The sequence below is a fragment of the Aegilops tauschii genome, chromosome 3 (genome assembly GCF_002575655.3).
Source record: "Aegilops tauschii subsp. strangulata cultivar AL8/78 chromosome 3, Aet v6.0, whole genome shotgun sequence".
NCBI lineage: Eukaryota > Viridiplantae > Streptophyta > Magnoliopsida > Poales > Poaceae > Aegilops > Aegilops tauschii.
Window position 1 is genome coordinate 29,279,481 of NC_053037.3, and position 13,854 is coordinate 29,293,334.

The 13,854-nt window shown below is 44.5% G+C and overlaps 1 protein-coding gene across 1 annotated transcript; it reads left to right on the forward strand.

Annotated features, from left to right (window-relative positions):
- The first annotated feature begins 1,811 nt into the window (after window positions 1-1,811).
- LOC109786746 (TPD1 protein homolog 1-like) lies at window positions 1,812-2,283 on the forward strand. Its single transcript, XM_020345305.1, has 2 exons — window positions 1,812-1,872; window positions 1,967-2,283. The coding sequence occupies exons 1-2, from the start codon at window positions 1,812-1,814 to the stop codon at window positions 2,281-2,283; spliced, it is 378 nt and encodes a 125-aa protein (XP_020200894.1).
- Window positions 2,284-13,854: the final 11,571 nt, after the last annotated feature.

Genomic DNA, 13,854 nt, shown 5'->3' on the forward strand with positions numbered 1-13,854 from the left:
GCAACTAAGGGCTAGTTTGGTTGCAAGCCTGGGCCACATGCCTGGGCGAAGCTGCTGCCAGATATGCGCCTGTGATTTTCAATTTTCTAGCCTGGCCAAGCAGCATGGAGAGGTAGCTGTTTGGATTGTATCCTGGGTCTGGGAGGAATAAACAAACATAGAACTAACAAAGCAGCCCATAACTCATCTATAACCTGCGGGATCAGCATCAGGCTGGTGTTGCCTGCCGTCCAGGCGGATGGAAGTGGACGACTGGCAGGCTAATCTCATGCCTGGGCAATTCAGGACAGGCTCGCATCAAAATTCTGAAGACACCAACCAAATGAACATCAGGCAGACTCCAGGAAAGCTCTAGGAGTTGCTTATGCCTGGAAAGCCGAGATCTTGGCGGTACTCTTTGCAAAAGGTGACACGCGCGTGGCAGTTCTTGGGAGTTGCTCGTATGAGGTAAGCCGAGAGCTGGCCCTCGGCAATAGGGAATGTGTTTGCCGATTTTCACACTGGCTCTCGGCAAAGACATGACGGCGTCCTCACCCGGCGGGCGTGAAGTCATTTTATTTTGCCGAGAGTGCTCTTTTGGTTCTCTCGGGTAACTCATGGCGTCATTGCCTGGGATTAATTTAAGAGGTACAGAGCAAACATAACAAGCAAGGAAGAAAGAAGATGCTCCGAGTCATCTCTCCTCCAAGCGAACATGCGCTAGGATTTCTATCTTCCATCTGCGATGCCGTCGATCTGCCTTGTCTCATGGGGCTTAAGAGCCATGGGGACGCGATGGATCTCAACCCTTGTTGGTGGGAGGGTTCCGTTTTATATGTTTCTTCGAGTTTTGCTAGGGTTTGTATCATTCTCGGGAAGACAAGACAACGATGGCTCGCTGAAGATGGAATAAGTTTCTCCATGCCTAGGCCCATCCCGGTGGTGTATTTAGCATTGTCGGAGGCCGTGTGGAGGTGTGTCTCCGGTGGATCTCTCCGTCGGTGGTTGTCTTTTGGGATACGCTCGGATTTAGTCTTCATACGTTTACGTAAGTGTGTTTTCAGGTTGTATCCTTCTGATCTACGCTTCTCTCATTGGCGGTGGTAGCCGTCTTGGTGTGCTGGTCCTATGAGGCCTTCGCACGATAACTTTTGGTGTTTACTACAACACGTTTTTCCTGGCTCTGGCGAGTTTGGGGTGGTGACGACGTTGCGCTTAAGCGCTTGCAGTCGTCACTAGATGGTCTATGGATCTGTATGTAATTTTTAGTATTTCATGTGTTCATTATACTGCCATGATTGACGATGGATAAATTGAAAGTTTTCCGCAAAGAAAAATATACATCGTCGCAAAAAAGAAAGGATCATGAAGAGTTCTCCTTGCTGGCTCTGTTTTATTGTTCCTCTTCTTCTTGGTAGAAACGAGGGCACATGCGTGACTAAAAAAGAACCCGTAGAATAGGAAAGATGAAACGATGGAGGACCAGATGTAGGAAAATCAAGTGTGAGGCGGATGCGATCCTAGTATCTCTGTGGAATAGTAATAAATCAAAGTAACTGATCTTTCGAAATTATTGTATGGAAACCAATCGGCAAATAAACATATGGATATCACAGGTTTGCAACGTATCCTTGGCATGGCATATACACCTCCTTAATTTTGGAATCGTAAAAACAATTAAAAGCGTTATACAGAGGTAAATAGGGCGTAATCAACACACCGCACCATAAAACTGCTCCATCTAGGCCTACAAATAGTCGGCAGAGAAAGATGCAGAACAGCCTTACAACAAGCACAACACACACGTACAGTAAAAGTATACGAGAGAAACAATGGAGGCCAAGCTGATGAAGATCTTTGCTATGCTGATGCTCTTCTCCCTCTGCAACAGAGGTACTCCATTCATATTCACTGCCTTGCCTTGATCCAAATCAGACAGATCTCATGCTGAATTTCATCAACTCCTGTTTCTTTTCTGATGGTATAGGCAACGCGGAGTGCTCCCTATCGGACCTCCACGTGACCCAGACCGCCACGGGGAAGAACGCCGGAGGGAACCCGGAGTACGCAGTGGAGGTGGAGAACAAGTGCATCTGCACACAGACGGACGTCAAGCTGCTTGCCCCCGGGTTCAAATCCTCCGAGCCCGTGGACCCCCCGGTCTTCCGGCCGGACGCCGATGGCAAGCTCGGCACCCTCAACAACGGCTCCCCGGTGTACTACGGATACAAGATCACGTTCAACTACGCGTCGGCCACCAAGTTCAGCCTCAGGCCCTTCTCCTCCAGCATCGCATGCTCGTGATTGGGAGGATTACTTGGAATCGGTTGGGCCCGATGAATAAGTTTGTGTCGATTGATTGATGATATATACGTTTGTAAATTAATCCACACATGCATGAAACGTTTGCTTTGAGTGATGGGTTTGTTGAAATTCGAAGGTGGATGTATCTTTGCTACCATTGGAAAATTTTGTGAAAATCCCAAGAAAAACTCAGCACATAACATACAGTCCCAATTCCTCAAAAAATAAAAACACCCTCAATGTTCTATGACCCAAAAACTTTAGATCTAAACCTGTTTCATAGTGTCATGTGAATCAAATTTAGACGTGGAAATTTGTGCCATCGTAGCTCTCATTTGCTGGAAATTTCTAATTAGTGTCTTTTTGTCATGCTTCAAAATTAAATATAAAAACATGTCTCTTCGTCGACTATATATGTGGTGAATTATTTTCAGAGATGTTCACAAGTTTAGAGATATATGTTCTCCTTGGCAAGGTTTTTAATTTCGTAAACAAAACAATTTCGGGTCTCAACCCAATATAAGAACTTTTTAAGAAAAAAAACAGATTTCGAGATTTCAAATTTCATTGGATTTTAACCTAATTTAAATAAATTAGTTTGAATTGGGCTCAAAATTTCAGGATTAAAAATGTTTTGGATCCCACGGAAATTTAGAAAATTTCTATGAAATTTCGTTGATATTTTTACTCCCGCTCCTTGGTATTATCGGTAGGATTTAGAGTTCTTTCGGCCAGACTTGTGCATATGATTTTTACGGTCTACTAAGCATGCCAGTTTTTTTCGCGAATACGCAAATCTTGCGTATCATTTCATTGATAGAAGGAGAAGAATGAGTACGAACGCAGATAGGCGTGAACATGGTGCCCGGAGCAGAGAGACAAGGGATGCTCGGCCCAAATAGAGGGGACATCACCGCTAAACCTACCAAACCTGAGCCAAGAGCGACGATGCCAAACCAAAGGGAACTCCAACACCGTGCGAGCCAAAAATCGAGAACACCACGAGCGAGCAAGATAGTGCCTTTAAGAAGGAAGACGACGCCGAGACTCCGTCACTATCCGGTCCGGGTGACCCGGACCTAGGGTTTCCCCTGAGCTCGAAGAGGGGCGCAGCTAAAGGCGCGGCCTTGGCAGCGCCTCCAAGAAGGAAAACGACACCTGCGGGCGCCGTCGCTGCCAGCACCGACGAGCCGAGCAGGGATCTCTCCCTGGCTAAAGCTGAGCAATCCCATAGCCGCTGAATCAGGGATCGCAGGTGGGGAGACCAAAGCTGGTCGGAACCGCCAAGTCAGGGGGGTTGGCGGGGCTGCACCCGCCGCCGGAGGTGGCACCACCTCCGAACCATGGGCTTGGATCTGGCAAAAGAGGGGGCTTTGAGGTGTACATGGTAGGGCGGGCGACGAGGCGAACCACACGGTGGTCTTGGCGCAACGGCGTCCAACAACGCCGGCAAGCAAGGACTGGAGAGACGCATATCCGAGCTGTCGTGGCCGTAACCGTCTGGACGTCAGCGAACCAGGAAGCCGAAAGGGGCGCAGCTACCTGGTCGCCGGGGCCGGAGCTGCCCGGTGGAGGACGCCGGCAGCGACGGACATCGGAGAGACGCGGGCCTGCAGCCGCCGGGGCCGGAGCAGCGCCAGCAAGGACCCGTCCCGAGGGGCCCCGTGCCAGCCACATCCACAGACGCATCGCTGCGTCCTCCAACACAGGTGGAGGGAGGGCCGCCGGAAACGAGGGGCCCGCCTGCACGGGAGGCAGGCCGCGAGCGCCCCGCGACCGACCGCGAAACGCCGGCAGGCAGGGTCGAGCAGCAGCTGGTGGGGGGGGGCGAGTTTCGCCGGGAGGATCGCCAGGTCACGGGCGGAGTGGATGGAGGTGCGTGGGGAGGAGCCCGCGACAGCCGAGGAAGACGGGGGGAGGGGGTCCGCCGCTGGCCGGAGACGTGCGAGACGAGGCCGTCGCCGCCGGAGCAGCAGGGCGCGGGCGCCGCCGCGGCAAGATCGAGGCGCGGGGTACGGGGTTGGAGGCGAGCGGGATCGAGATCCGCGCCACCGCTGCCTTCCTGGGGTCCGGCACGGCTTCGCCGGCTGGCCCTCCTGCGACGGCAATGCAGGGGAGACAGTCGGCAAGGACTGTAAACCGCGGCGGCTAGGGTTCCCCCTGTGCCGCCAGGAGAGGGGCAGGATGCCATTTACAGCTCCGCCCCCGCCCCCCGCGAAGCATGCCAATTTTCAATTGGTGTTTGTCAATTTGCCCGTGCATTTGTGCGGATCCGGCTTGCCTGCTCCCTTTCCATGCTCCCATCCGTGCTCCCACTTCATCCTACGGCTGTTCTTTTTCCTTTTTCTTTTCTAATCTAATCATCTCCCCCCCTGATTTTCAGGGGGTGGGGCCGGGCCTTATTTTCTTCCAATCAAATCAAGCCACGTATGCGGGAGCACGGATGGGAGTATGGGAAGGGAGCAGGCAAGTCTCGTCCCATTTGTGCAGGCAACCAAGCCATAGTTTACTCAAAAAGTACATTGACATTATGTAATTTATATTTTATTTCATGAGACCGGCCTTTTGACTCCCGGGATAGGGGCACCCTGTGATCTTCACCGTTCTCAACTGATTCGTTTCCCTCGTGATGTGAACCGTGCCTGCTACCCGATTGCAATTTGCAGAATACATGAATAGTAATCCTAGTTGAAACAGTGCCTTGTCCTATCACACATCACATGTGAACAGTGCGGCTCGGGATCTGCTGCAGACTCCCAGCCAAAATCGTCTGCTGCTATTTGTGACGTTTTCTATTATTTTAAATCCTAATCATCCCTTCCATCCTGCTGCCAACAATACTAAAGCAAATGAATGTCACAAATTAACGGGCTGTTTCTCAAATATACATGGAGAAAAAGCATGGTTTCGTCGCAAATGGAGAACCCATCTGAGCTGTTACTCAATCCCCATCTGAGCTGTAGAAACTATTAAAAAAAGAAGAAAGGAACAGAGGTCTCATGACCATCTAGTCGCTGCCCGGGTGAATAAAAAATAATACAATGTTTCGCGAACACAGTCCACGGGGTCCTGACCTGATATATGCCCTATTTAGATCTATGGATTAGAGTTAGTTTGAGCTCAAATAGCTCTAAAGTATCCAAACATGAGGCCTAGTTTGAGCTAGTTCCATCTAACCCATCCAGAAAAACTATCCCACTCAAAAGTTGCTAATTGAAGCTAATTCTTCTAGTGCATTTATTGTTAATCTAACCATGTCATCCAAACATCACTTTCGCTAGAGTTAGTTCAGAGTTAGTCATGAGCTATAAACTAACTCTAACCTTTATCTAAGTTAGAGTATCCAAACAGGGCCATAGCTGTTGGGGAAGAACTTTGCATGAGTGGAGAGAGATGCGCACAACGTACGAGAGGGGCAGTTCACGTGATGGTGCTACAGTGTGCCTACTCCAGCCAGACCTATTTCACCTACCGTCACTGTTTGCCTGCATAAAAAAGCCTGCTAATACTGCAAAGCGTCTGCAGCTGGATAGTGTCTAGCACAAATTTTGGACTCACTGAATGGACTGGATAGGAGGCTGTCGGGGCACTGGGTTCTATTACACATTTTTGTTTATTTCATTTGTACGTAACGATAAAAGTAGCTAGTAGTCAAACTTTTCCATTGACGTCTGACAAAAATATTTGTAGCTATAAGAAGGAAGAATTGGCCACTATTTATTTGTACCATTATTGCTGATAGCACCTTCCTTACAAAGAAAACCATTATGCAATACAACACACTATTTAGCTTAGTTTTATTTTCATGACTACATGCGTGATTTTGGAATCAACAGTAGTTTCTCTTTCCGACTGACGGTTAGCCCAAACACCTCTGTCATATCAATGTCTTTTCTTTCAACCCCAAGCGGAAGTTCCCAATCAAAATGGCACACAAGGTTTGCCAACATAAGCTCCACATTCGCGATTCCGAGGTTCATACCAGGGCACATCCTCCGCCCTGCTCCGAACGGCAAGAACTGGAAATCCGGACGAGTGACAGCGAGATAGACAAGACTCCCAACAAGATGACGATAACGAGTCGGATCAGACAAGTGCTCACCATCAGAAGCACGAAGGTGAACATTAAGCTCCATAGGAGTCTCATCAGTGCGCTCATCACTAAGAGCTGCACGAGAAAGAAGATCCTGGATATACTTCTCTTGGGATATAAAAAATCCATGAGAGGTGGAGGAAATCTCAATCCCAAGAAAGTAACGAAGAGGTCCAAGATCAGACGTAAGAAACTGCTCATTGAGACGGGCTTTGACAAAGGCAATGTACTCAAGATCATCGCCAGTGATGATCATGTCATCAACATATAGAAGAAAAAGAAGAAGAGTGCGGCCACGAGCAGAAAGGTGCACAAAAAGCGCTGGATCATGAACACTGGGCGAAAAACCAGCTGCAGTGATGACAGAGGCAAAATGCTCAAACATCAGAGTGAACGAGATCAAAAGGGAGCTCGGACACTGATTCACTTTGAGGATAGGGTAGCTGAACCTGCTTACCAAGTCTACAACCTAGCTAGACAATCCAATGAAGCATTACCAGGGACAGACCCCAGAACACCGCGATGAACCAAAGATGAGAGACGAGAACCACATAAATGGCCAAGACAATGATGCCACTGCTGAAAAGAACTGGCAGATGCAGCAGCAGGTGCTGCGACACTTGCGGAGGTGGCAGTGGAGGGAAGATGAAGCCAGTCAAGCTCCTAGAGACCATCTGAGCGTCGAGGGCCAGCATCAAGCAGAGCGACGTTCCATATGCGACACATGATCAATATAGGAAACACCGTCAGAAGTCTGCACGCAGCGACGGAGATGCATGCCCGAGGGAAACATCATAGCAGCTTTTTTTTACTCTCTTTTTTATCTCTCTTGTTTTCTCTCTCTTTCTCTTTTTTTGGAATCAAACAGATGCGTGAACCAATATGAACAGCTGCTCCACAGTGGAACAGACGCGGGCCTGCAGGAGTCGCCGGCGAGAGATGCAGCAGGCACTGGAGATTCACCACGTGAAGCCAAAGCAGTGCGGGAGCAGCACACTAGCACAACGTCAAGGCATCAGCACATACACGGCGAAACAGGAGCTAGCTTGCACGGGCGGCGACTGGATCCCACGAGCGGACGTACAAGCAGCGGATCGATCTGACAGGCGCCGGCTGCTGGACAAGCCAGACTTCTGTGGGAGGAGAACGGGTAGATCAGGAGGGCAGCGGCCAGATCCACGGGTCAACGCAGCACGTCGACAGGCAGATCGAGCGGGCAGCGGCTGGATCCGTGGGTCAACGTTGAGGGCTGAATCGAGATTGGAGGCTAGCAGGCAGGTGCATCGGGCAGCGGGGCTACAAGATCGAACACCAACACGTGGTGGGATATGTGGAGGAGAAGCAGCTTGCAGACTAGAGGAGGAGAGCGGCAGTACGAGCGGAGCAGCGTTCACCACAAGAGGAGAAGGGCAGGAGCGCTCGTAAGATATGATCGGGAGATCGAGAGGAAGAACTCAATTCGGAGGGCGAGTTGGGGCGCCCGAACGAAAAAACAACCTAGGCTCATGATACCATGTCAGGGAAATATGCTAGTTGTATTATCAAGAGCCTAAAGCCTCCATATATACATGAACAGAGGGAGGCCAAAGGCCATAATAAAAAAAGGCAAAGGCCACAATAAATATAACTCTAACAGTGATAACCCACAAGTATATGGGATCGTTTTTACATGATGTCTACTACACAACCTTTTTCTTGTAGACGTTGTTGGGCCTCCAAATGCAGAAGTTTGTAGGACAGTAGCAAATTTCCCTCAAATGAATGACCTAAGGTTTATCAATCCGTGGGAGGCGTAGGATAAAGATGGTCTCTCTCAAGCAACCCTACAACCAAATAACAAAGAGTCTGTTGTGTCCACAACACACCCAATACAATGGTAAATTGTATAGGTGCACTAGTTCGGCGAAAAGATGGTGATACAAGTGCAATATGAATGGTAGATATAGGTTTTTGTAATATGAAAATATAAAAACAGCAAGGTAACTAATGATAAAAGCGAGCGTAAACGGTATTGCAATGCTAGGAAACAAGGCCTAGGGTTCATACTTTCATTAGCGCAAGTTCTCTCAACAATAATAACATAATTGGATCATATAACTATCCCTCAACATGCAACAAAGAGTCACTCCAAAGTCAATAATAGCGGAGAACAAACGAAGAGATTATGGTAGGGTACGAAACCACCTCAAAGTTATTATTTCTGCTCGATCTATTCAAGAGTCCGTAGTAAAATAACACGAAGCTATTCTTTCCGATCAATCTATCATAGAGTTCATACCAGAATAACACCTTAAGACACAAATCAACCAAAACCCTAATGTCACCTAGATACTCCAATGTCACCTCAAGTATCTGTGGGTATGATTATACGATATGCATCACACAATCTCAGATTCATCTATTCAACCAACACAAAGTAATTCAAAGAGTGCCCCAAAGTTTCTAACGGAGAGTCAAGACGAAAACGTGTGCCAACCCCTATGCATAGGTTCATGGGCGGAACCCGCAAGTTGATCACGAAAACATACATCAAGTGGATCACGTGATATCCCATTGTCACCACAGATACGCATGGCAAGACATACATCAAGTGTTCTCAAATCCTTAAAGACTCAATCCGATAAGATAACTTCAAAGGGAAAACTCAATCCATTACAAGAAAGTAGAGGGGGAGAAACATCATAAGATCCAACTATAATAGCAAAGCTCGCGATACATCAAGATCGTATCACCTCAAGAACACGAGAGAGAAAGATCAAACACATAGCTACTGGTACATACCCTCAGCCCCGAGGGTGAACTACTCCCTCCTCGTCATGGAGAGCGCCGGGATGATGAAGATGGCCACCGGTGAGGGATTCCCCCTCCGGCTGGGTGCGGGAACAGGGTCCCGATTGGGTTTTGGTGGCTACAGAGACTTGCGGCGGCGGAACTCCCGATCTATTCTGCTCCCCGATGGTTTTAGGGTATATGGAGATATATAGGTACAAGAAGTCGGTCAGGGGAGCTACGAGGGGCTCATGAGGGTGGAGGGCGCGCCTAGGGGGGTGGGCGCGCGCCCTACCTCGTGCCTCCCTCGTTGCTTCCCTGACGTGCACTCCAAGTCCCCTGGATTGCTTCCGTTCCAAAAATAACTCTCCCGAAGGTTTTATTCCGTTTGGACTCCGTTTGATATCCCTGTTCTGCGAAACACTGAAACAAGGGAAAAAACAGGAACTGGCACTGGGCTCTGGGTTAATAGGTTAGTCCCAAAAATAATATAAAAGTGCATAGTAAAGCCCATTAAACATCCAAGATGGATAATATAATAGCATGAATACTTCATAAATTATAGATATGTTGGAGACGTATCAGCATCCCCAAGCTTAATTTCTGCTCGTCCTCGAGTAGGTAAATGATAAAAGAAAGAATTTATGAAGTGTGAATGCTAGCAGGTGCATAAGTTTGATCAATGATAATTTCAATCACCTTTTGTAGCATCATTATATGTCATAACAGTAGCTCAACTCATAGAACTTTTCATGATCAAGTAACAAACGATTCACATGTTAAAGTATATACAATAAACTTTCTTGAAAACTACCAAACCGTGTTATTAGTCATCAAACAATTACAATTCATCTTATTTTCAGGAAGAGTCTATGTAAGAGCTTTGATTTAGCAAACTGCAGATACTCAACTATCATTTAGTCTTCCATGATTGCTACCACTCAAAGCATGTTTTTAGGACAAATAGCATTCATAGAACACAGAGAAAGATAGGGGCTTAATGTTTCGCCTCCCAACCTTTTACCTCAAGGGTAATGTCAACAATAATAATTCATGATCAAATATATTTGAATGGCCATATATGCTTAGATCTTTCCCCAACACATGATGCTTGCCAACTAAAGAGTAGGTTGGAATGAGAAGGAATACTTCTGACTCTTGCATAAAAGTAAAAGATAGGCCCGTCGTAGAGGGAAGCAGGGATTTGCAAAGGTGCCACAGCTCGAAGCACAAATAGAGATGAAAATAATTTTGAGAGGTATGCTTTCATTTTCAACATAACGACAAAGAGTTCCCAATATCTTCCATACTACATAAATTATAGGCGGTTCCCAAACAGAAAGGTAAAGATTTTACTCCCCCTCCACCAACAATCATCAATCCATGGCTTGCCCGAAACAACGGGTGCCTCCAACTAACATCAATCCTGGGGGAGTTTTGTTTGCAATTATTTTTGATTTGATTTTGATCTTTTGATCATGGGACTGGGCATCCCAGTTACCAGCCATTTTTCTCGTGAATGATGAGCGGAGTCCGCTCATCTTGAGAATAACCCACCTAGCATGGAAGATACTGACAGACCCTAGTCGCTACATGAGCGATTCAGGCATACAAAACAGATTATTATTTGAAGGTTTAGTGTTTGGCACATGCAAATTTACTTGGAACGGCAGGTAAATACCGCATATAGGTAGGTATGGTGGACACTCATGGAAGAAAATTGGTTGAAGGGATTTGGATGTACAAGCAGTATTCCCGCTTAGTACAGATATTTTGGCTAGCAAAGGATTCTAAAAAGCAAGCACCACATGTTAGAGGATCCATAACAATATAACTTCTATACAAATATACCCAAGCATAACTCATTATGTTGTCTTCCTTGTCCAACTTCAACCAATTTGCTCAGGTTTGAAAATAATTAATGGGGCTCACAATCATAGAAGATATCCAAGATAGTATATTTATATGTCAAATCTCTCTTCCTTCAATATTCTTTCATGAATTGTTCAAGTGACCAATACAATGTTTGCTAACCTCCAAAAAATTTACCACCTCTACTTATTATATGTAAAGTCATTACTCCCCATGGGATAAGCATATAAAACATATATAATTCCAGATTTATGACATTCAAATCATTCAACCATTTACTCATAGGATATAAGTGAAGCACACGAGTAAATGACAAACTACTCCAAAAGGATATAAGTGAAGATCAATGAGTAGTTAAATAATTATGTAGATTTGTGAAGACTCTCTCTCATTTAAGAGTTTCAGATCTTGATACTTTATTCAAACAGCAAGCAAAGCAAAACAAAATGACATGATGCTCCAAGAAAAACACATATCATGTAGTGAATAAAAATATAGCCCCAAGTAAAGTTACCGATGAACGAAGACGAAAGAGGGGATGCCATCCGGGGCATCCCCAACCTTAGTCTCTTGGTTGTCCTTGAATATTACCTTGGGGTGGCTTGGGCATCCCCAAGCTTAGGCTCTTGCCACTCTTTATTCCATAGTCCATCGAATCTTTACCCAAAACTTGAAAACTTCACAACACAAAACTCAACAGAAAACTCGTAAGCTCCGTTAGCGAAAGAAAACAAAACACCACTTCAAGGAACTGTATTGAACTCGTTATTTATTTATATTGGTGTTAAACCTACTTTATTCCAACTTCTATATGGTTTATAAAATCTTTTACTAGCCATAGATTCATCAAAATAAGCAAACAACACACGAAAAACAGAATCTGTCAAAAACAGAACAGTCTGTAGTAACCTGTAACTAACGCAAACTTCTGGAGCTCCAAAAATTCTACCAAAATAGGAAGACCTAGAAAATTTGTTTAATGATCTTCTTCAATTAGAATCAGTATTTTATCACGTTCTGGTGATTTTTAACAATTGTTTTCGTGAACAGAAAGTTTCTGGAATTTTCAGCAAGATCAAATAACTATCATCCAAGAAGATCCTATAGGTCTTACTTGGCACAAACACTAATTAAAACATGAAACCACATCTAAACAGAGGCTAGATGGATTATTTATTACTAAACAGAACCAAAAAGCAAGAAACTAAATTAAAATTGGGTGCTTCCCAACAAGCGCTATCGTTTAACGCCCCTAGCTAGGCATGATGATTTCAATGATGCTCACATAAAAGATAAGAATTGAAACATAAAGAGAGCATCATGAAGAATATGACTAGCACATTTAATTCTAACCCACTTCCTATGCATAGGGATTTTGTGAGCAAACAAATTATGGGAACAATAATCAACTAGCATAGGAAAGCAAAACAGACATAGCTTCAAGATTTTCAACACATAGAGAGGAAACTTGATATTATTGCAATTCCTACAAGCATATATTCCTCCCTCATAATAATTTTTAGTAGAATCATGAATAAATTCAACAATATAACCAGCACCTAAAGAATTCTTTTCATGATCTACAAGCATAGATACTTTACTACTCTCCACATAAGCAAAATTCTTTTCTTTCAGGATAGTGGGAGTATCATAAGAGACTCGAATACTATAAATTGTTTCCACATTAAAAGAGTAATGTTCATAAAAAGGGGAATCATAATCATGACAAGTTTTATAAATATAGTCATCACTACTTTTTATAGCATAAGTTTCATCACAATAATCATCATAAGTAGCAACTTTGTTCTCATCATAATCGATTGAAACCTCTTCCAAAATAGTGGAATCATCACTAAATAAAGTCATGACCTCTCCAAATCCACTTTCATAATTGTCACAATAAGATTCAACATCCTCCAAAATAGTGGGATCACTACTTCCTAAAGTTGACACTCTTCCAAACCCACTTTCATCAATATAATCATCATAAGTAGGAGGCATGCTATCATCATTATAAATTTGCATATCAAAACTTGGGAGACTAAAAATATCATCTTCATTAAACGTAGCATCCCCAAGCTTGGGACAAAAATTAATTGCGGCAAATATATTCTCAGAAACATCATCTTCATCAAACATAGCATCCCCAAGCTTGGGCCTTTTCATATCATAAGCATAATCACTCTCATCATTAATAGTATGGATAGCACCAATAGTATGGCAATTATCATCATCACAATGAGTAGTAGGAGCAACATCATTTGGGAGGGTTACCTTTTTACCTTTGCTTCTCCGTTTTTTCTTTTTTTTTCTTCACATTAAGTGCGGGTTTATCCCTCTTTTTTGAGCTCCTTATTGATGAGATTGGTTGAATAGAAAGCTCCTCCTCGTTACCTGATTCATCATAAGAAATAATAGGAGGATATTGGGAAGCCTCTTCCCTTTTATTAGTATTCTCTTCATCTTCTATTTGCTTTCTTTTCTTTATGTAATTGGCAATATAAGGATTTTCAATGCAATTCACCGCACAATACATATAAATTTCCTCTAGGTCAAAATTAAGAAGTTTATCACTGGCAAATTCTGGAAGATAGTTAGTTATACGATTCATTTCTTCGTAACCCATAAGCAAACTAAGTTCATTATAATGTGTAAGGGAAATCAAGTCATCACAATTTTTGGACACGATTAGATCATGAAACAATTTGCATCGGATAGTTAAATGACCCCGTTCATTGCAAAGTTCACAAGTACGGCTAAGAAAATTTAAATTTTCAGCACAAACATCTAGCCTTTCTTGCAACAATTTAGTTTCTAAATGCTTATGCCTCTTGCAA